At 37.2% G+C, this 23,573-nt stretch overlaps 1 protein-coding gene across 3 annotated transcripts in view; it reads right to left on the bottom strand.

Moving 5' to 3' along the window:
• The window catches only part of Mdga2 (MAM domain containing glycosylphosphatidylinositol anchor 2), an 819,241-nt gene that overhangs the window by 230,332 nt on the left and 565,336 nt on the right, over nt 1-23,573 (bottom strand). For all 3 annotated transcript variants that reach the window (XR_005876310.1, XR_005876311.1, XM_005072803.3), the window contains exon 6: nt 22,565-22,834. Coding sequence is in view for 1 of the 3 variants with exons in the window: in XM_005072803.3 (XP_005072860.1) it covers nt 22,565-22,834 (270 nt within the window). In the remaining 2 variants the exon portion in view is untranslated. The remainder of the gene's footprint in view (nt 1-22,564; nt 22,835-23,573) is intronic.

The following is a 23,573-nucleotide window of genomic DNA, read 5'->3' as shown; positions in this document are numbered from 1 at the left end:
CAAATGCAGACAGTGCTACTCAAAGAAAAATATGTTTAATTGTGCTCATCCTCCCAGGAACCCAACATTTTAGAAGGTGGAGTAGATCTGCAATAAATTAAGTTTTTTACTATGTATTTGATCTTACTACATGATATAGAGTAATAAAATGCATCTCAGAAAATTAATATACTAATGTATATATATTTTGGTATAATTATTTAATTTGCTAATAAAAATCTTTGTGACAGGGACAGACAAAACGTCCTTTTGAATATAATTTTACTATGGAAAAACATTCATTAAAAATCTGTAACAATGCCAATAATAGATGGTTTGGACCATACTGACAAAAGATGAATTGCTAAATATTCTATGGTGTGTGGGTCAAAGGTTGTTTTCCCCCTCATTTCCATTTGCAGATCTCCTAGAATTCAACCAAACACAATGAGGGAATGATACGAAGGTGAAGGTTTGTAGATTTTCTAATTCAATGAAACTGACATTTAGTGAGTATCAATTATATAATGGGAGCATTTGTAGGGCAGAATCTTTGTCATTTCAGGCAGAGAAAGAAAAAGTAATTCTACCCAAAGTTTGAGTATCTTAGACACCAGGAGAAGGAAAAACAAACCAAAATTGCATTAAGGCTTAGTTCCATAATTTCTGTTTAAAAATATATCCATTCTCCTAATTTGTAGGAGAGCACAGACCAAGTTACTTTCCCTCAACAAGGTATTTGGAAGAGTGTAGCCTTAATGAGGAAATGTATGTTTTCATGGATAATTTAGAAATACATTTTATGAAGGAAATATTGAGATATCCAGCATTTTTATTATTTATTATTTATTTTTGTTCAAGTCTTACTGGATTTTGCTACAATTTGTTGCAACTTGCTGTTATTTACTTTTGTTTTGGAAATAAGATACAAACAAAACAATAAAAATGTAGAGCCACCGCCAGGAAATAATCAAGTTGAGGGCTGAAATCAATAAAGTAGAAACTAGGAAAACAATACAAAGAATCAATGCAACAAAGAGTTGGTTCTTTGAGAAAATCAACAAGATAGACAAACCTTTATCCAAACTTACAAAACAGCAGAGAGTGAACATGCAAATTAACAAAATCAGAAATGAAATGGGGGACATAACAACAGACTCTGAGGAAATCCAGACAATCATCAGGTCATACTTTGAAAACCTGTACTCCACAAAATTCAAAAATTTAAAGGAAATGGACGACTTCCTGGATAGCTATCACTTGCCAAAGCTAAATCAAGAACAGAGATAAGCAATTTAAATAGACCTATAACCCCTATGGAAATAGAAACAGTCATCAAAAGTTTCCCAACCAAAAAAAGTTCAGGTCCAGATGGCCTCAGTGCAGAATTCTACCAGAAATTCAAAGAACAGCTTATACCAATTCTTCTCAAAATATTCCACACAACAGAAGCAGAAGGGGCTTTGCCAAACTCTTTCTATGAGGCTTCAATAACCTTGATCCCCAAGCCACACAAAGATACAACTAAGAAAGAGAACTTGAGCCCAATATCCCTCATGAACATTGATGCAAAAATATTCAATAAAATCTTGGCAAATCGGGTCCTAGAACACATCAAAACAATCATTCACCACAATCAAGTAGGTTTCATCCCAGGGATGCAGGGATGGTTCAACATACAAAAATCCATCAAAGTAATCCACCATATAAACAAGCTGAAAAACAAAAATCACAGGATCATCTCACTAGATGCTGAAAAAGCCTTTGACAAAATCCAACACCGCTTCATGATAAAGGTCCTGGAGAGATCTGGGATAACAGGGACATACTTAAACATAATAAAAGCTATATACAGTAAACCAACAGCCAACATCAAACTAAATGGACTGAAACTCAACGCAATTCCTCTAAAATCAGGAACAAAACAAGGCTGTCCACTCTCTCCATACCTTTTCAACATGGTACTTGAAGTTCTAGCCATTGCCATATAACAACAAAGGGGTATCAAGGGGATACAAATTGGGAAGGAAGAGGTCAAACTTTCACTGTTTGCAGATGATATGATACTTTACATCAATGACCCAAAGAACTCTACCAGGGAACTCTTACAGCGGATTAACACCTTCAGCAAAGTGGCAGGCTACAAGATCAACTCAAGAAAATCAGTAGCCCTACTATATACAGATGATAAAAGGGCTGAAAAAGAAATCAGAGAAACATCACCCTTTACAATTGCCACAAACAACATAAAATACCTTGGGGTAACGCTAACCAAACAAGTGAAAGACCTGTATCGCAAGAACTTTGAATCTTTAAAGAAAGAAATTAAAGAAGCCCTCAGAAATTGGAAAGACCTCCCATGCTCTTGGATAGATAGGATCAATGTAGTAAAAATGGCAATCCTGCCAAAAGCAATCCCCATTAAAATCCCGGCACATTCTTCACAGACCTTGAAAGAACAACAATCAATTTTGTATGGAAAAACAAAAGACCCAGGATAGCCAAAACCTGTTCTACAAGGCAACATCCAGAGGCATCACCATCCCTGACCTCAAGCTCTATTATAGAGCTATAGTCTTGAAAACAGCTTGGTATTGGCACAAACATAGACGGGTAGAACAATGGAATCGAATTGAAAACCCGGATATTAAACTACACACATATAAACATCTGATCTTTGACGAAGAAGCTAAAAAATATACAATGGAATAAAGAAAGCATCTTCAACAAATGGTGCTGGCATAACTGGAGGCTGGCATGTAGAAGAATGCGGATCGATCCATGTTTATCGCCATGCACAAAACTTAAGTCCAAATGGATCAAAGACCTCAACATAAATCCAGCCTCTGTACCTCTTAGAAGAGAAAGTGGGTGGTACCCTTGAACAAATTGGTACAGGAGACAGTTTCCACACCACTAGCACAGGCAGTGAGATCAACAATTAATAAATGGGACCTCCTGAAACTGAGAAGCTTCTGTAAGGCAAAGAACACAGCCAGCAAGACAAAAAGGCAGCCCACAGAATGGGAAAAAATATTAACTAATCCCACATCTGACAGAGGGTTGATCTCCAAAATTTACAAAGAACTCAAGAGGCAAGCCTCCAAAACATCAAAGGACCCAATTAAAAAGTGGGCTGCAGAACTACATGGAGAATTTTCAATAGAGGAGTCTAAAATGGCTGAGAGGCACTTGAGAAAGTACTCAACATCCTTAGCCATCTGGGAAATGCAAATCAAAACAACTCTGAGATACCATCTCACTCCTGTCAGAATGGCTAAAATCAAAAACACCAACTACAATTTATGCTGGAGAGGATGTGGTGAAAGGGGACACTCCTCCATTGCTGGTGGGAGTGCCAACGTGTTCAGCCACTTTGGAAATCAGTATGGAGATTCCTCAGAAAAATGGGAATAAACCTACCACAAGACTCAGCAACTCCACTCTTAGGCATATATCCAAAAGATGCCCATTTATACAACAAAGATGTCTGTTCCACTATGTTCATAGCAGCATTATTTGTAATAGCCAGAACTTGGAAGCAACCTAGATGTCCCTCAACCGAAGAGTGGATTGAGAAAATGTGGTACATTTACACAATGGAGTACTATTCAGCAGAAAAAAACAATGGAATCCTGAGATTTACAGGCAAATGGATGACACTAGAAGAAACCATCCTGAGTGAGGTAACCCAGTCACAAAAAGAGAAACATGGCATGTACTCTCTCATATATGGATTATAGACATAGATCTGGGGAGTGCCAGCCTACAATCCCATGGCCCAAGAGTCTGGGAAACAGAAACTTCATTTAGTGGCTAATCGAAGAAGAGGCAGACTCCCTTGGTTAAGTACTGAGCTGAACTCAAGAAAGCCAGTAATAGAGAGGGAGGACTGATGACCAAAGGGATTAAGACTGGGCTGGTTTAACCCCCAGAAACAGCTGACCTGACAAAGGTTAAGTTTTGAATCCCAGGCATCAGCCTGGGAATCCAGCATGGGACTGATCAAGACCCCCTGAATGTGGGTGTCAGTGAGGAGGCCTAGGTAATCTATTGAGCCTTGGGCAGCAGATCAGTACCCATCCCGAGTATACACACGGACTTTGGACTCCCATCCAACAATGTGAGGTGCACTCTTACCCTGAACTTTTGGGGAAGGGTCTAGACCCTGCCCTATATGAAATGACAGACTATGGACACCCCCATGGAGGGCCTCACCCTCCCTGGGGAAATGAGGGGATAATGGGGGGTTTGGGGGGAGGGCATGGGAGGAGAGGAGGGAAAGGGAGAGGGACCTGGAACTGACTTGTGAAGCAACCTTGTTTCTTATCTAAATTTAAACTAAAAAATAAATTAAAAAAATCTAGAGCCACTGGTCTATTTAAATAGGCAGTAGTTAATCATACATTGTTATTAAAATATAATAAATACTGTAAAAATATGTTGGGTAATTTCTTTTCAAGTAAAATCAGTCCTATGTCCTGTCATGATATGTTAAGCAAAGTTTGATTTGGAAGTTGTATTTTGTGTTTGCTATGAAGCCACACAGATAACACACCTCTTTAAAATGTTACTTTGCCTTTCATCCTTAAGTGCTTTGTTTCCTTTCCAATGTCTTTAACCCTCGGGATCTGATTTTATGCTCCTCAAAGCTACGAGCTCAAGCTGCATGCTAGTCATGTCAAAACCATCCTCATCTTCTTTAGTGAGAAAAACAACATCATGTATAAAAGCCCAAAGGGAATTCCATGCCAAGTGAAACTGATTAATACCGGTCATCTTCTCCTCATTCCACTGTTCAGTATATTGCTATTGGCCCAGCCATGGATCAACCTTGTTCTGGCATTCTCTCTGCTTGTTTCCCTTGAGTTTGACATACTGAGTCCTACAGACCTCCAAACATGACAGTCTATCCACAATGCACTTGGAGCTATCCAGAGCTTGATGGTAAGATGCTATTGAAAACCCTGATTTTAACCCATACACCTATGAACACTTGATTTTTGACAAAGAAGCTAAAACTACAATGGATAAAAGAAAGCATCTTCAACAAATGGTGCTGGCATAACTGGGTATTGGTATGCAGAAGACTGCAGATAGATCCATGTTTATCGCCTTGTACAAAACTTAAGTCCAAATGGATCAAAGATCTCAACATAAATCTAACCACACTGAAACTCTTAGAATATAAAGTGGGAGATATTCTTCAACGAGTTGGTACAGGAGACCACTTCCAAAACATAACACTGGTGGCACAGACACTGAGATCGACAATTAACAAATGGGCCCTCCTGAACCTAAAAAGCTTCTGTAAGGCAAAGGACACAGTCAAGACAAAAAGGCAGTCCACAGAATGGGAAAAGATATTCACTAACCCCACATATGACAGAGGGCTAATCTCCAAAATTTAAAAAGAACTCAAGAAGCAAGTCTCCAAAACACCAAAGGATCCAATTAAAAGGTGGGGTACAGAACTAAATAAAGAATTCTCAATAGAAGAGGCTAAAATGGCTAAGAGACACTTAAGAAAGTGCTCAACATCCTTAGCCATCAGGGAAATGCAAATCAAAACAACTCTGAGATACCATCTTACTCCTGTCAGAATGGCTAAAATCAAAAACACCGAAGACAATTTATTCTGGAGAGGATTCAGGTGGGAGTGCCAACTGGTACAGCCACTTTGGAAATCAGTATGCAGATTCCTCAGGAAAATGGGAATCAATCTACCACAAGACCCAGCAATTCCACTCTTAGGCATATATCCAAAAGAGGCAAATTCATACAACAAGGGCATCTGCTCCACTATGTACATAGCAGCATTATTTGTAATCCTGAATAAGGTATCCCAGTCACAAAAAGACAAACATGGTATGTACTCACTCATATATGGATTTTACTTATGGATCAGGATAGTGCCAGTCTGTACTTCCACTGACAGTCTGTGAAACAGGAAAGAACCTAAAAGATATGCATGGTACCCAAGAGAAGAGGAATGAGGCAACATCTTCTGAACAGATGGGGAACAGGGCAAGGGGTGGGGAAGAATGGGAGCTGGGAAGAAGAGAGGGATAAGAGGAAGAGAGAGTAGGTCATGGGGGAACAGGAAGTTGGGCGGGGGATAGAATAGGGGAAAGAGGGAATCATAGGTTAAAAGACAGATCAGGCACCAGTGTGACCTCTAGTGATCTAAAGGGATGACACCAACTGGCAAGCTAAGCCATAGTGCAGAGACCACCTCAAATGCCCATTCCTGATAATGAAGTTGATGTCTATAACCATCCTGGAGCCTTCATCCAGTGACTGATGGAAGCAGAGGCAAACACCCACAGTTAAATACTGAACTGAACTCAAGGAACCCAGTGACAGAGAGAGAGGAGCGATGAGCAAATTGGCAAAGAATGGGCTGGCAAAACCAGCAGAGACAGCTGATCTGAACAGGGGAGAGCTCTTGGACCCCAGACCAACAGCTGGGAGGCCAACATGGGACTGATCGAGACCCCCTGAATATGAGAGTCAGTGAAGAGGCCTGGGCAACCTATGGGGCCCTGAGCAGTGGATCAGTGTTCATCCCTGACATACAAACAGACATCGTGTGTCCATAACACAAAGAGGGATGCTCTCTCAGCCTGGACTCTTAGGGGAGTACCTGGACCCTACCTGAGTGAAATGACAGACTCTAGGTATCTCCTATGTGGAAGGAAATGGCGGTAGGGTGGGAGACTGGGGGGAATGGTGGGGGGTGGGGGAGAAGGGGAGGGAGAGGGAACTGAGATGTGACCATGCTTGGAATTTGCTTTCCTGTTATCAAATTCATAGCCACTAATACATGGTCACTATTGGAACTTGCAGGTGTATCAAAGCATAAATGTGACTATTTTCAGAATTTGGACACATATTTAAATGTAAATATTAATTCACATGTGACCCCATTAAGAACTTTCACACATTAACACACACACGAGTGCCAACATGTTACCAGGCTCAGAGCTTGCATGTGTGTCAAAGATTGATTAAGTGATGACATCAGAACACATTTGGAACTTGCATGCATGTGATCACATGCCTAAGTGTCAATATGTGTCTACATTTGGAGTGCATACACCTGTCAACATGTGCATATGTGCTGACATGCAACCATGCTTGTAACTTGTATACCCGTCAATACATGGAAATGCACTAATATGGGAGTGTTTGGGACTGTCTTAGGGTCTTTATTGCTGTGAAAAGACCACAGACACTCTCATAAAGGAAAACGTTTAATTGGGGCTTGCTTACAATTCAGTGGTTTAGTCCATTATCATCATGGTGTGAAGCATGGTGGGATGCAGAGAGACAGGGTGCTAGAGAGGAGCTGAGAGATCCAGATCTTGATCTTCAGGTAGGAAGAGGAAACCGTGAGCCATACTAGGCCTAGCTTGAGCAGTGACATGCTTCCTCCAACAGTGTCACACCTACTTCAGGAAGATCCCACCTCCAGCAAGTGCCACTCCCTGTGAAACTGTGGAGGCCATTTTATTTCAAACACCACTGAGACCATGCATAGAACTCACATACATGTAAAAACTAACATATATGCTAAATGTGGCCATATTTGAAACTTAACAAGTATGTGAACATGAGCATATGGGCTTACCTCTAGCTGTACTTGAAACTTGCACATGTTTCAACATTCACATATGCATTGATATGACTATGTTTAGTAATTGCATTTGTCAACATGAATATATGCATTCAAGTGAACACACTTGGAAATTATATACATGTGAATACATGCATATGCTCTGACAAATGGCATGCTCAAAAGTTTCACGTGTGTGAACATGTTCATATATGCTGACCTGTGGCTGTGCTTGGAATGCACCTATATAAATATTGACATTTCCATGGTCATATGACCACACTCATATTGGACATGGGTGAACACCCAGATATGCACTGACATGTGTCAGCACTCATAATTTGCATGTGTGAGAACATGTACCCACATGTGACTATACTTAAAACTTGTACATGTGTCTAATATGCATATGTCCTTGGAACTTGCATATGTGTTAACCGGTAATGCCATCTTACCTTGACCCCATTCTGTGTTTGTGTTTAGACACTTCTCAGCCCTCTCTATCCCTGCAACAGCCACATCTGCTTGGCAACAGATTTGAGATTTTCATTACCTTGAGTATGGCAACAGTCATGTCTTCTTGGCAACACATTTGAAATTTTCCTGACTTTGAGCATGGTCCAAATGCCGTGACCAAAATAATTAATGTTTATACAAACTTATTACAAACTAAAATAAATGAAGAAGGTATAAGTTTAAAATAATTGTTATGTTATGTCTGACATAATCACTATGTTCTGCCAGAAATGAAATTTTCAGGGTGATTCTAACCCTCATCTGACTTTGATGTAAATTATGGTCATTGTGAATTTTGCCTTTAAAAATGCTATACCCCTGAGCTTGGGCACCAAGAGACTTTGAAGCATGAGCCTGTTCTTGCTCTCCAACCAATAAAAACTCATGTACTTTTAATTGGCTTAAAAAAAAAGATGCTACTGCTGAAGACACTATACAGTTGAAACATACAAAGTGAAGAAATCAAGCTACTACTCACCGGGAAACTTTATCCCTACCGGCTGACTTTCATAATGTTGGAAGGTGCTGTGCATGCTACTGGAATTAAAAGTAAAATTAAATTGAAAGGAGTAAGTGAAGCCTTGAGCAAGTGAAGTTCTGAGTGCATGTGTATTGTTTGATATGAGATGGCTATATAAAGGACTGAAGACTACCACCTATACAAAGCAGCGTCAGGTTCAGAAAGGGAAGACTTCTGTCCAAGCACAAGTGTTTACAAATGATTGAAACAAACAAACTAACAAAGAAACAAACAAACACGAGCAACTTCAGTTTCCTCTTCCTGGATGTTTACACAGTGACACTGTTCCCCTATAGAAACTTCCTACTGAGACTAGCTAACTCCTTCCCCTGTGTTGTACATAATAAACTAGATGAGGTTCTGAACTGTTGTAGTAATAGGTATGGATCCCTCAGAGCATGCATAGCCCAACTGACCCAGGTTTTGTGTATATGTGTGTCTGTCATTTACTTAGTGCCCTATCCTTTCTTCTTTACCTCACTGCCCACATTAAATCAAGTCCCAGCCATGCTGGATTTGGCCAACAATCTCCACCAAATAGCAGAGGACCTATTGTCATTTGACAGCTTCTGGGAGACAGAATAAACTGTCAGTATCCTTTAGCGGTGACTCTTGGTCCCAACACATGAATAGTTGGGAAGCACAAATTGACTTCATGGATTAATATTATAATAAAGTTAAAAAGCAAGAAAATCAATTGAAGTTGAGTGTATAGGGAATTAGCATAGATCTGGGAGGAGCTGGGAAGGAGGTGGTTACAAAAATAAATAGAATCATAAAAGAATTAATAAAAAGATTATTTTCTCTACTTTTTCACTTTTTGCTTAACTCAGATTTACATAGGAAAGAGACTCAAGTCTCTTTTATGTTAAAAACAGCCTTTACTACTTTCCTACATTTTTTTGCATTCTTATTTCAATGTCCCAAAGAGTTCAGTGTTTCTTAAGTACCATTCACTCACTGTCTATTGAAGTTTACCTTCAGATTTACCTCTCTGTCAGAGGAAAACGCTGACCTTACCTTCCAGATTAAAAAGCTTATCATCTAAATACTTTCTGGTATGCTATGTCGTTCACTATATCTTCATCTTGAAAATTTCTTTTAGAATTCTTGGAAATAAAGTTAGTTCTTGGCTCTCTCTCCCTCCCTCTTTTTTTTTTTTGAGACTGGATTTCTCCGTATTGTTTTGGAGACTGTCCTAGAACTCATTCTATAGACCAGGCTGACCTCGAACTCACAGAGATCTGCCTCTGCCTCCTGAGTGCTGGGATTAAAGGCATGCACCACCAATGCCTGGGTCTTGGCTCTCTTTTAAGGTCCACAAAATTTATTTCTTCATTAAAAACTGTCTTATTCTTCAATGCAGACATGTATACAAACCTCATTTCTTCTTTGCCTATGCCATATTGCCTTTAGTTTATAAGTGGTACATAGGACAACTTATTGAAATCAAATAATAAAAATCAAGTTGTTTTATTCAATTACTGTTTTAAATACTGTCATAGAACAACTTTCAGAAAACTATGTACTTTTCACATTAATGCAATTTCCAAACTTGTGCCTTTGTTCTAAGCTCATAAAAACTAGGAGGAGAATTTGGACACATTGTGATTTAGAAGAAAATAACAATAAAAACATACTCTAGTTTAGTCAGGAAAGGGTATACTCTGGATTCATTTTGTAAACAACATGTCTCTTAAATGACACGATAGAATTATACAGAAAATTATATCACATATTAGCTAGTAACTATGCATAGTTTCTAAATTGTCACTGGGGGAATACATATCAATTACCATATTCTTTTCTGTGCACACAATACCTGAAATCAAGACATGTTGAATTATAAAAGAAAAGAATATAAATTTGTTGCTCAATTTAAATTTTCATTGTTTGATGATTTAGTCATTTGCCAATTATTGTTTATGTGTTGTTGATTACTATACCATAAAATTATGCTAGTCTTTGAGTCTTTAACATGGAAATGCATTGTGTTCTCAATATTTTTATATTCTATCACATTTTTAGTTCTGAAAAATTAGTTAACTAAATCAACACAAATATTAAATTGACTACTAATGACGTATCATTATACCCAATGATGATTGTATTTCTTAACCTTCATCAGAGATAATTATTTATGCAATAGATTGAAATTAACCCAGAAACACACTACTAGTCACAGGACAGAGAATAAGTGACTGCAGTGCCATAAATGGGACACGTATATTACAACCCCCCCCCGTGCTTCTGAGGCTCAGGCATCATTGTGTAAAAGAGGAAAGAAAGACTGTAAGAGCAAAAGACAGTAGGTGACTACAAGAAAACAGTGCTTTTCAAACACAGTAGGGGATTCATGGTCAAGTCAGACAGAATCCCAGCATGCCAAGGGGAGGTGGGCATAAAATACTTCTTCTATCTGAGGACATACTGACAATTGATAACTGTTAAATGACATAGTCAGCTTTCTTCAATGGCTCTGACCCTGATAGGTTAAATATGATCTAGTGGATGGCCACATGTCCAAGAGTATATGGAAGCAGAAACTGTACTCAATGGGTTTAAAAGTCAACAACAACAAAAAGACAGCAGACGGTTGAGTGGGTAGGGAAGTAGGGTGTGGGTCTTGGAGGCATTAGGTGGTAATTATGATCATAGTAAATTTTAAATTTATAATAAAATGTCGTTTACTTATGATAGTTTTGTGAAACAAACTTATGGTAGAAAAAAGAATGAACCAGTCTATGATACTCACTTATTTATTTATTTCCTTTGCTTATAACATATGTACCTAATCTGATGTATGCTTATCTTTCAAATATTTAAATGTAAAGCAAACCAGATACTTCAAAATCTGATTTTGACTTTCTTAGTTTCTTTTAGCTCAAAAATCTTTTCTTTATACTTTTTAAAAGTCACTTTTGGGAGCCCACTTATTACAACTACCTTGCCTTTTTTTTTCACGTTGTTCTCTAGTTTCAGTAACTTAGCAAGACTTTGAAGTGCCCAGCAAAGCCTTTACCAAATAATCCAGAGTACTTAGGAGCTTTGAATGGTGCTCTGGGATCAGGGGTAATAGATGTCAAGAGACAGCATAAGCTAGATAGTACAGGTCTTCAGTCTGCGCTTCATTCTAGACACAGAGGCAGAGAGATTTTGGTAAACTGGGGGTCAGCCTGGTCTACGCATCTATATAGACAGTTACCAGCCTGTTGGGTGATATAGATTAGAACTTTTGAGATGGGGAAAGAAGAGAGAGAGAAAGGAGGAGAGGAAGAAGGGAGGAAAAGGGAGAATATGAACAGCTATGAATGTTCAAACCAACCTGAATCTGTTTATCTCCACTGTACTGAAAGAATAAAAATAAACCAGCCACTTGCCATAAGATAAAATAGAGAGGAAAAAATGAGAAATATTTCTGAAGAAGGAAACATAATCCTTGTACAAATGACAGTCCCTGAATAAATGACAGTCCAAAAATAATATTACTTTTCTTTCATGTATACACGAGAGTGGTGTGTGTGTGTGTGTGTGAGAGAGAGAGAGAGAGAGAGAGAGAGAAAGAGAGAGAGAGAGAGAGAGAGAGAGAGAATGTATTTACATGTGTACTGGTATTTTTGTGCATGTGGCTACACTTACATAAATTTGTAGGGGAAGGCCCAATGATTGATATTTTTTTAGATATGCTTATTTTTACTCTCCTATCTATCTATCTATTTATTGAGTCTATCATCTATCTCTATCAATCAATCTATCTCTATCAAGCTGTCTTTCATCTATGATCTATCATTTCTCTTTCTGTGACTGAGTGAGTGAGTGTGTGTGTGTGTGGGTGTGTGTGTGCACAAGGGTGCTATGGCATATATGTGGAAATTAGAGTCAGTTCTGGTTCTCATTCCCTATGTGAGTCATAGCAATCAAATTCAGGTCCCTAGACCTTGGGCCAAGTGCATCTATCCTCGGGGTCATCTTATCAGCTCAATATTTTAAAATATTTATAACAATTTTATAAGCATCCATCACTTTGGTGGTGACAGAGTAGGCAGTTCTTTGTGAGTTTGGGGCCAGTCTAATTTAAAAAGTGAGTTCTAGGACAGCAAAGGCTGTTACACAAGGAAACCCTGTCTCAAAAGAAAAACAAAAACCAAAAACCAAAAAAACACACAAACAAAACAACAACAAAACTCAAACATACAAATAAAGAAACAAAAATTATAAGGAGATATTTGACATTTGAAATGCCACATTCATGCTTTTAGATAAACAAAACCAAAATAGAATGAAATAGATGCATCATCTATTTAAACTTCAGTCTCACTCAGGATCCCTAAATTGTACTTGGTGTAGTTGCTGAATCTCTTTTTTTTTTATTTTTCCCAGTGTGGCCACATTGAGAAAATCTCCTTTTTCTGCTTTCCACTCTTAATCTGGTTCTCTCAATTGGCTTATAGAGGACAGGTGGGTGACCCTGGCTTGGAGCTCAGACTGTGACACCCAAGTTTAGTAATACTTTAGTTGCTAGGTATGTAATTTTTCCTCTCACCATTCACTAATTGTTGGTTGATTTTCACCAATACGGATTTGGATTACAAGTTTCATTGTTTCCACGACTATGAAAATTTCAAAAAAGTAAATTGTGTGGGAGAGAGAGAAGGAGGAAGAGGAAATGAACAAACCTAACTCAAAAGACACAATTAAGAAATTATGTCTACAAAAGAATATGTTTTAGAATTGTGTCTGATGGACCCTGGAAATTTCCTGAAGCATTTAGAATGAACATCAGTGTTGGAGAAGCGATCAAATGTATAGGGAAATAAACTAATAGAAGTAATAGTATATTTAGCAAAAATTTAATCCATTAATTTTTTAAATAATTCTTGTGCAATTCAGTATTTCAAAAGAATATGGTTAATGGTATTCTTTATATTCATAAAACTAAATGTATTAATTACATGGTTGCAGGAAAGATTATAGCATGAAAGGTCAACTTTAAATGTTGAATTTGTCCTTTATGGACTGTGGACAGTTTCTAAACCTTCATAAAAAGAAAATGGAGTAATTTAAAAAGCTACTTGATTTCACTCCTTGGCCAGGAATAAAAACACTTCCTTCCTGAATGTTTAAGGACTCTTGTTTACCAAAGTCCAATTCAAGGGAACCTTCTGCTAAGGAAGGTTTTCTGGTTGTTGTTGTTGTTTGGTTAGTTTATTTGTTTTTTGCTATTTCAAGACAGAGTTTCTCTGTGTAGCCCTGGTTGTCCTGGAACTCACTCTGTAGACCAGGCTGACCTCAAATCATAAAGCTCTGTCTGCCTCTGCCTCCTGAGTGCTGGGATCAAAAGTGTGCCCCACTACTGCCCCCTCATTCTCACCTCTTACTAGGCAGAAAAGGATTTCATTTAATACTCGTTTACTTTAATAATTATATGGTAATAAATGGAAAACTATGAACCCATGTGTCCTCATGCTTTCGTTAGAGGAATGAGAAAGTTCCAAAGCACTCTAGAAGTAAGAACGATCCAGAGGTATTGTGATAGTATAGAGTATACATACTTGGAACAACGTGTATTAAACTTTATCCGGTGTGATTGCCTAGCAGGATAGAAAATAAGCAAAGGAGTATTTGGTAATCAGGATGTAAGTACTAGTTTAAGGAAAGGAATATCAGATGACAGGTATCTTGCCTAATAAGTCTCTGTCTATAGCCTGTTAAAGTCACAAATGTTAAGTTTACTGAGTCTTTGGGTCTGGGAAAAACAGACCTGTCAAATCAAAAAACAAAAGATTGGTTGACTTTTCAAAAAATCTATTGCTTTATCATCATTTTACAGTTATGGGGCATCCAAAGACTCCCATGAACTCTAAAAATTAATCAAAGAATTAAAAAAAGATTACGCATGTTTCTTATTTGCTAGATATTTACCAGTGTTGATTCTTAGAACATTACCATTAATTGAAATATTTCCTTTTGTACAGTGTCAATATTGTAAGAGAAGTTGTATCTGCAAGAAAGGCATGTTAGTGTATTTTGTGTGTGTACCCCAGCCCAGAGGCTAAGCTTTAATAATACAAACAAACATATATAACTATGCTATTTAAGGATGAAATGACAGACTATGGACACCCCCATGGAGGGCATCACCCTCCTTGGGGAAATGAGGGGATAATGGGGGGGGTTGGGGGGTGGGAACGGGAGGAGGGGAGGGAAAGGGAGAGGGACCTGGAACTGACTTGTGAAGCAACCTTGTTTCTAGTCTAAATTTAAGATTAAAAATAAATAAAAAACCATATATACAAGGAACATTATACACACTAAGGAATATACAAAAAAAGAATAATAGGTATAGAAGAAGGAAAAAATCTATTTCTGTATGTTAAGTAAAAAAAAAAAGAATCACAATACCAATACAAAGGTACATGTGAAATTATAAATTATCTGCATAATACTTTTTAAAGAACACATTTTATGAGATTCTTCATATACTAATATTTATATGCAAAAACCAAGCAGTCTGTAGATAGATGAAAGCAAATACAATTGGTCATTTTTAGAATTCAGATGGCTCTGGCCAATCACCAAGCTGAGAACACTAAAGTCATTTTAGAGCCTCAGGAAAAGGTAATATAATTTTCTCTGGTATGCTTTCTTTGGTGGTGAAGGTAGGAAGAGGATTTTTTGTTGTTGTTGTTTTTGAGACAGGGATTCTTTGTGGCTTTAGAGGCTGTTCTGGAACTAGCTCTTGTAGAACAGGCTGGTCTTGAACTCACAGAGATCTGCCTGCCTCAGCCTCCCAAGTGCTGGGTTTAAAGGCATGCACCACCATCTCCCAGCTTAGGAAGAGGATTTTAAGTAGTACAGAATATTAAATGGAGAAAAGAGATTAAGTATTTGCTATGCACCACCCTCTGGAAACTCTGCATCCAACAGGCAAGGAGGTTTGGACACAGGAAAGGGCTGGTTTGTATCATGTTAGATATTTTTATTAATAAAGGATCATAAAATGAGGACATTGGTGGCTGAAAACTTAATTTGATAACTATGGGGATTTGTGTAGGATTACACTGACTACAATTTTTAAAATTACAAATAAAAATTGCCATTAAAATTTTTACTGGGGTTAAAATCTGTTCAATTCTACCTGGGAAATTTCCAGCTAATAATGGCTAACTTTTTGGTCAAGAGTTTGAATGCATAGTCCCCTCACAATTAATGAATATTTAGAGCTCATTTTCTTTTGTGTTTATACTTAATGTTTAATTGTACAAATATTTTTGTATTTTTCTCTAAGTGATCCTATTGATTCAACCATAAGAAATTCTTTAGAATTTTTGTAGAATAACTTGTAAGATAGCCAGAAAAAAATCATTGTAATGCCAAGTCCTTCACAATGTATTCTTTTTTTCCAGAAAATAAACTGTGGGTTTCATGTTACCTAGCATTGGAAATTCAATAAACATATGTTTGTTACTACTGAAGAAAGAATATGAACAACAGGAAATCCCCAAAACAATAGTGACAAAGCAAACAAAAGCAAAACCCAAAACATGTTCCAATTTAAAGAGGTTGTGTGCTCAAAAGGGAGATAACTTGGGAATATTACTGTAGGTAATGTTCGGCAAGTAAAAAGGCAGTATGTTCCCAAACTCAACTTGTTGTTCGTATGCCTCCGGGGCAGCTACTTCTGCAAAGGTAAGGGATCAAGGAAAGGACTTTGGAACACCTGGGATGTAACTCAGTAGGGGAAAGAATGAGAGAGGGGTGAAGATGGAGAGAGGAAGACTGGAGAGGGGGAGAGAGAGAGAGAGAGAGAGAGAGAGAGAGAGAGAGAGAGAGAGAGAGAGAGAGAGAGAGAGAGAGAGAGAGAGAGAGAGAGAGAGAGAGAGAGAGAGAGAGAGAGAGAGAGAGAGAGAGAGAGAGAGAGAGAGAGGTTGACTTCACTCAGTTCTACTGGTGGAAACCTGGCTACATTTTGAAAGTTACGTTTGTTATGTCCATGGTCCTATGCTTAATTTCTGCTAAGTTTTACTTCCTATAAAATGCCTTTCTTCTATCTCAGACCTTTTTTGGACGAGTGTAATGTGTGTGTGTGTGTGTGTGTGTGTGTGTGTGTGTGTCTGTGTCTGTCTGTCTGTGTGTCTGTGTGTCTGTCTGTGTGTCTGTCGGTCTATGAGTATGTGTGCAGATGTCTGTGGAGGCCAGAACATGATATCAGATCCTTTGGAGCTGAATTTACAGTTGTTTTTGAATCACTTGACCTATGTGCTAGGACATGAACTCATGTCATCTGCACGACCACCAAGGGTTAACTCATCAGACCTTGAACCATACATTAAAAGGGTTACTGCCTTTAGTGTGTATACGCTGTCTGGCACATATCAGGTACTTAGCTGATACTAGTTGTTGTTATTACTTAGAACTGGTGATTCGAAAGCTAACAGTTTTAGCCATAGAAGTTTACAACAATGAGCTTTTCCCAAAAAGGAATCTTTTGAAATGTTTGCTGTAGTAATATATCTGTCTGAAATAATTTCAGAATAAATATGTTTAAAATTAAAATTTGAAATTTTAAAACACAGTTCTTTCAAGCATATAAATTGGAATTAGGAATAATACCATTTTTCATAAGAAGGGAGGCTTATGAAGTTCTGTGATATTACACTATATTTCTGTGCAACTAGGAAAATGTATATTCAGGTCCCACTGCATACATATTAACTTTGTCTGAGAAGGTGAATGGTAACTCAATATTGAAATTATTTAATTATGTCACCACTAATAAACTATGGTCAACAAAAATCCTGAAACTATTTTGAAATGTAAGGGAGAACATGCTTACATTACTACTTTTCAAAGGTTCAGGAAAATGATTGATAAAAGATTTAGAGAGTAAAAAAAAGATAGGTACATAAAATGAGTTAAGGCATCCAGGGAACATGGCGTTTGGAAGCATACAGTTCACAGAGTACCCTGAATACAATAGTGTCAATAAAGCTTGTCTGTAAAATATGTGATACTTTGCCTATCAAAGGGCATCTACAGCATTTGCTGCCTTCTTAGTCTTGATTTATATTGACAGTTCCCTCCAAATGTCATGTGTTTCATAGAGGCTTAGTTGCTTTGGAGAAGTGCTTCGATCATGAAAACTCTGAACCTGTCAATGAATTAATCCATTGATGGGATCATACGTCGATGAGCTGTTAGAAAGAGATGCAAATCTAGAAGATAAAAATAGCTAATAGGAGTGAGTTCTTGAGGTTATATCTATAAAGGTTTTGCTTTTTTTGTGATTTCTAAATTTATACTAGAAACAAGCTTGTTTTACATGTCAATCCCAATTCGCTCTCCCTCCCCTCCTCCCTTGCTCCCCACTAGCCTCCTATCTCATCCCCTTTCTGCTCCCCAGGGAGGGAGAAGACTTCCATGGGGGGATCTTCAAAGTCTGTCATATCATTTGGAGCAGGGCCTAGGTCTCCCCCGTGTGTCTGGGCTGAGAGTATCCCTCTATGTGGAATGGGCTCCCAAAGTCCATTCATATACTAGGGATAAATGCTGTTCTACTATAAGAGATTTTGCTTTATCACTAGTATCACTAGTTCTGTCATTTTGTTCTCTGTCTTCTATCAAACATCAGGTAAGCTGATAGGACTCCATACATGGTCCCTGTCCTAATGCTTTGTCTAAACAGAGAGGTCCACAGGCAATAGAACCAAGTGACCAGAGATCCTCTGAAACTGTGAGCCAGAATAAAATTCTTCCACTTTTAAGGTTTTCATTTCCCCTCAGGCATTTTATCAGAGTTGATTAACATACACCTTTTATAAGAATGGTCTAGTGAAAATTATTACCTACGGTACATACTTATAACACTTTGGTCATATGTACACCTCTCCTTTACCCTTTTATATCCCCCTTTTTTCTTCTTCTGTTCTCCTTCCAGCTCCCTAACAGAGTGAACAGCTCTCAATGCACGCAGATTATACATTATCTAAGAAAAATGTCTCTTGAGACAACTAATGCTGCATGAGAATAAAATAATTCTTTATAAATATGACCTGTATTAGGAAGGTATTGGAAAAGGATGGTAGAGAGGGGATTAGAGAATTAACAAGTGTAAAGAAGAAAAGTTAACCACACTTCACCTTCTGTTCTCAATGCAAGTTTTCAGCCCCAAATGTATCTGAGCTGGGTCCAAGGTAACACATCTAGAGTCTTTAGCTATTTGGATGACATATACATTTGTGATTTGAATGCACTGTAGCACATTAAAAAACCTTACAATATGCTAAAATATGCTGAGAATTTCTTGGCTATGCTATTATCCATACTTGTACAATAGTGAGTTAATCATGATAGAAGAAGTGTGGACATTTCTAAACATAGTGAATCACAACAGAAAACTTGAGATGGAAATAACACATTATCTAGTTGGAGTATAGAATGCTCTGAGCTCATCCACCCAGGATGAGATTAGGAATCAACATAATTTTCTTTTCACATTTATCAGGCAACTGCTTCTTGTTTTACTTAGGGAAATGTGCCTCAATCACCGTAAAAATTTTAAGAAACATATGAGAAGCCTTTCTGCCTTAGTCATAAATGTTCTACTCAGATTGTAAACCATGAAATTCATATTCAGTTTGAGCTTGCTATATTTATAGAATGAGATATTGCATACAGAAGCAATATATATATATAAATCACACATGTTTTACTTTAGAAAGTTTTTAACTTTAAGAAAAGGTTTTATTCCCGATTTTAGTTAAAATGCTAGAGTAATGATGGCATGAATGTTTTGGGAGTAGCCACTCACTTATCTGTTTGGTTTAAGGTCCACTTCATGAGACACTGATAATGATAAAAGGGCTGAGAACCCGAGACTAGATAGATCATGAGCACAGGGGAAAACCTAATACTATTATTCTGCTAAAGGAATATAGCAATAAAATATCTCTTAATGATACATTTATACCTATAGGTAAGTGCTTTGTTCAAGTGCTTGTCACTGAAGCTTCTTCCTGTAGTAAATGGAAATTAACACAGAGACCCAAAACTGGACAAAGTGTAGAGAGTAAAAGATGTTGAAACACTCAATTCTGTATTGGTCTTCGTCAAACCTCTATGCGCAAGACTCAGGGATCTATGTAGAAAAGGAGGCAGAAGATTCTAAGAACCAAGGAAATAGTATCTTCCAGACACAGCAGGGCTGATGTACATCATGAGCTCTCAGAGACCGTGGCAGCACCCATAGGAACTAAACTGTACTGAGAGGACCATGTGGATGTGGATCTCCATGTTTAACCAAGAAAATATATGCAATTGATACCCACTAGCAAAAGGAAGACCAGTTTTACCAACGGAGTGTCATTGGGTATTTAAGCCACATTCCAGAGCAGCCTCATGCCTAGAAGTAGTTGCCCAACACAAAACTAATTTCATATTTATTTATTTGTGTATGTATTTATTTATTGTGTTATTGTAGGTGTTTCATTTATGTTCGTTTGGAATTTTTATTTTGTCTTATTTGTTTGTGGTGTTTTGATTTTCTTTTTTTTTTGTGATGCAGGGCATGAAGTTGGGCTGACAGGAAGGTGGGAAGAAATTGAGAGGAGTTGAGGAAGGGGGTAAATATGATCAAAATATTCTGTATGAGAAACATTTATATAAAAAAGAAAAGATCAAACAAAGAGTTTAGAAATGTTTCAGAAGTTTTATTCCTCTTTGAAGCCTACTCTCTTCTGTGTGTAGACACAGGTTTAAATGCTGATTTTTAAGAACAATACACACTTGATCTCCCTATAAGTTCACATTTAGTTAGAGATAATAATAAAATGAAGTACATCAAGAATTCTGTATTTTGCCTCATCTGTGATACAGGCAAACTGAGACCCTATAGAGGTCTTCACATTCAGAAGACTAGAGAATATCTGATTAAAAAGAATTAGGGAAATAAAATATTTTTTATTAAACTTCTTTTCTTGCCCTTGGACAGAAGATAGTTTTCTGGAATTAATGTAGTATTCTCCCCAGATTAACCTAGTATTCATTAGAATATTCAATGAGGTTAAATGCAATTTAAATTTGCTGAGTATTTGAATGTCACTATTGAGAAGTCCCACTGGTAAGATAGTATGATTATGAAAATATACATTTCATAAAAATCAAAGGAAGGAAAAAGAAATTGTATACCAAATAAATAATTTTTAAGGTTTTACTTAATCCATGTTACTTGTGTAAGAGTTGGGAAGTTTCCTTTGTAATGATGAAAACTAGAGGCAGGATAGGGCTAGGGTATAATGCTGTACTTTCACTCCTTTCTGGAGAATGCCTGAAAAGCACAGACATTTTGGTTGTCCTATTATTCAGTGTTATCAAATACTCTACTCTGAAAACTAGATTGGACTCATTAAATCCTCAAGTAAACTTGTTTTTTTGATAAAACAATATACTAAGGTATTCACTATTGGATCTGTGACACTTCAGGCTAAGTGTTGCAATATTTTCATGTCAATCTTACAACAAAATTTGACAGACTGTTTCACACTTCCTTGATAACAAAATTATTTTAAAGACAAACACAAATAAATGAGAAACAAATACTGTTGACTGTATACTTTTTTCCCCTTGTTTCTTTCATTTTTAAACAGTTGGTGTATAAAAGATGACAGACTCTATAAAGGATGACAGACTCTGGCTTCTCGACATAAGAAGCCTCTGAAAGGATCTCATTTTGTCACTACTAATAATAAATTCAGGATTATTCAGTCTAGCCTTTTTTTAATTCCATGGAGAAGCACTGTGGTAGTTTTATTGGTACTACTTCATTTATCATGATGCAAAAAGTGATGGTTTTAACGCATCTCACAGTTACTGACTGTACTCTGGCCAACAATTCAGCAAAGGGCATGAGCCATAGTGTTTTGGTTTACAATATAATAATTTACGTTTTTTAAAAAAGTAAAATTTTGTCAAGGACTATATTTCTAACTGTTTGTACTGAGCTGGGATCACTAAAATCACTACAATAATGCACAAAGCCACCACACATTAATTTCAATGGACACAATTGTGTTTCACTCACATAATTATCCGTCATGTACAAAGGGTCTTCTTGGTTCTATGGATGTTTCTATTAGCCTGAAAGACATCATTGTTCATCTCTACCCCACCCAATACCATATTTCGTTACTATCACACAAAGAACATAAATTCTCCTTGAGGTCCTCCTAACCTCTGTTTCCTCCTTCAATACTGGGGTACATACACCTTTAATATATTAGCTGGGAGCTATTACACCAGTATCCCTATTGTTGCTATTTTAGGAGCTTATATTTTGTCCTAGTCCCTCAAATAAGTTTTCTTTTATGACTTTTACAAGTCTTTACTTCTTGAAACCTTACCCAACAGAGTATGCATGTCTTTATATATTTCCTAATAACTTCAGTGAAAAAAATACTTGAAAATAGTTTTTAAATTTTTACACCTATCTTTTATGTTTTTCTAACCACATTATGTAATTATCACTATATTTTATATTCAGCATATGTAAGTAGAACCTTTTAAGTATGAGAACCTATCTAAATCTCTACACATCAAAATGTAAAGCCTTTTATAAATGTGATTCCATAAACAGTGACAAATCATAACTTTGATAAATTCATTAAATTTCTAAATTGACATATACTCTATGTGTATTTTATGTTTTATATATTAATCATGTTTTACTGACAACATAAGTTCAAGTCAATACAGTATTGTAAGTTCATTGTAAATTTCTATCATGCAAATTAGGATTTAAGATTCTCAGTTCTATTTCTGATACATACCTAATTTTTATAAATATTTTCTCAATATCTGTCATACAAAGTGAATATCTGAGAAAATATTTTTAAATTAAACATGACAGTATTTGCTTCCTCTGCAAACAAACTTACCTCTCACAATGATGTTGGTAGACTTTTTTGCAGGGTTTCCCACATTATTATTGGCAATGCAGCTGTAAGTACCAGCATCATCTGATGTGATGGCAGGTATGGTTAATGTCCCTCCATTCAAAACAATCTTTTCAGGCAGAGTCCCAAAGGATCTGACCCAGGTGAGGGAGGGCATAGGCTCTCCTCCTGTTGTCACACACACTAATGTTATGGCCTCTCCAGGATTCACAACTATAGGATCATCCACCAAAAGTTTAATTGACGGGGATGCTAAAAGACACAAACAGAAGACATACATTCAGTGAGACATGCTGCAACTTGGAATCAACAGCAGGTTCTGCACTCAATCATTTGAGCAATTACGATTATTGTTCTTTGTATCAAGATCAGAATGTGTTACTCAAACTTTAGCCAGGTGTGATACTTCTTTAATTCACTTAAGCAGTATAAATGTATGAATAATTGTTAAATGTTTTACACTTGAGATGGTATTTTGAGGCTAAAAGTTCAGTATTGAACGTTTCACTCATGGAAATATCTTCATATTTAGGAAATTAATCAAACCCATCAGTTTCGGGAAACTCATGAAACTCACAACAATCTTGAAGCTTCTTTTGAAGCTTCACAGGATCCCTTCCCAATCTCTGAAGGGAGGGGAAACTCTCTTCATTTTTACTGCCTGGAATCTGTGCAGAAAGCTGCATCAATTCAGTTCTCAGCAGTAGTCACCCACACTGGGTCTGGCTTTCAGTTATGCAGCTGTTTGTACATCACCTGTGTCTCTGTAAATCACAGAAAATGTGTGGCTGCTTAGCTAGCCTTGAATAATTTCGATGGGCTGTTGTCAGTGCTCTAACTGTGGTGACTAGACATTTGTTTATGGCGCCCTAGGAAAAGTCCCACAAGAAGGCACAAAAATTGGTTCCCTGAATTATTGTTCTGATGTTAGTATAACAAAAGTTGGTAAAGTTGTCAAACACAGCATCCATGTCTCATTAGTGATATACTA

This window comes from Mesocricetus auratus, unplaced genomic scaffold (genome assembly GCF_017639785.1).
Source record: "Mesocricetus auratus isolate SY011 unplaced genomic scaffold, BCM_Maur_2.0 Super-Scaffold_15014, whole genome shotgun sequence".
Classification (NCBI taxonomy): Eukaryota; Metazoa; Chordata; class Mammalia; order Rodentia; family Cricetidae; genus Mesocricetus; species Mesocricetus auratus.
Note: the sequence above shows the minus strand (reverse complement) of the source record. Positions and strands in the feature narration are given on the sequence as shown.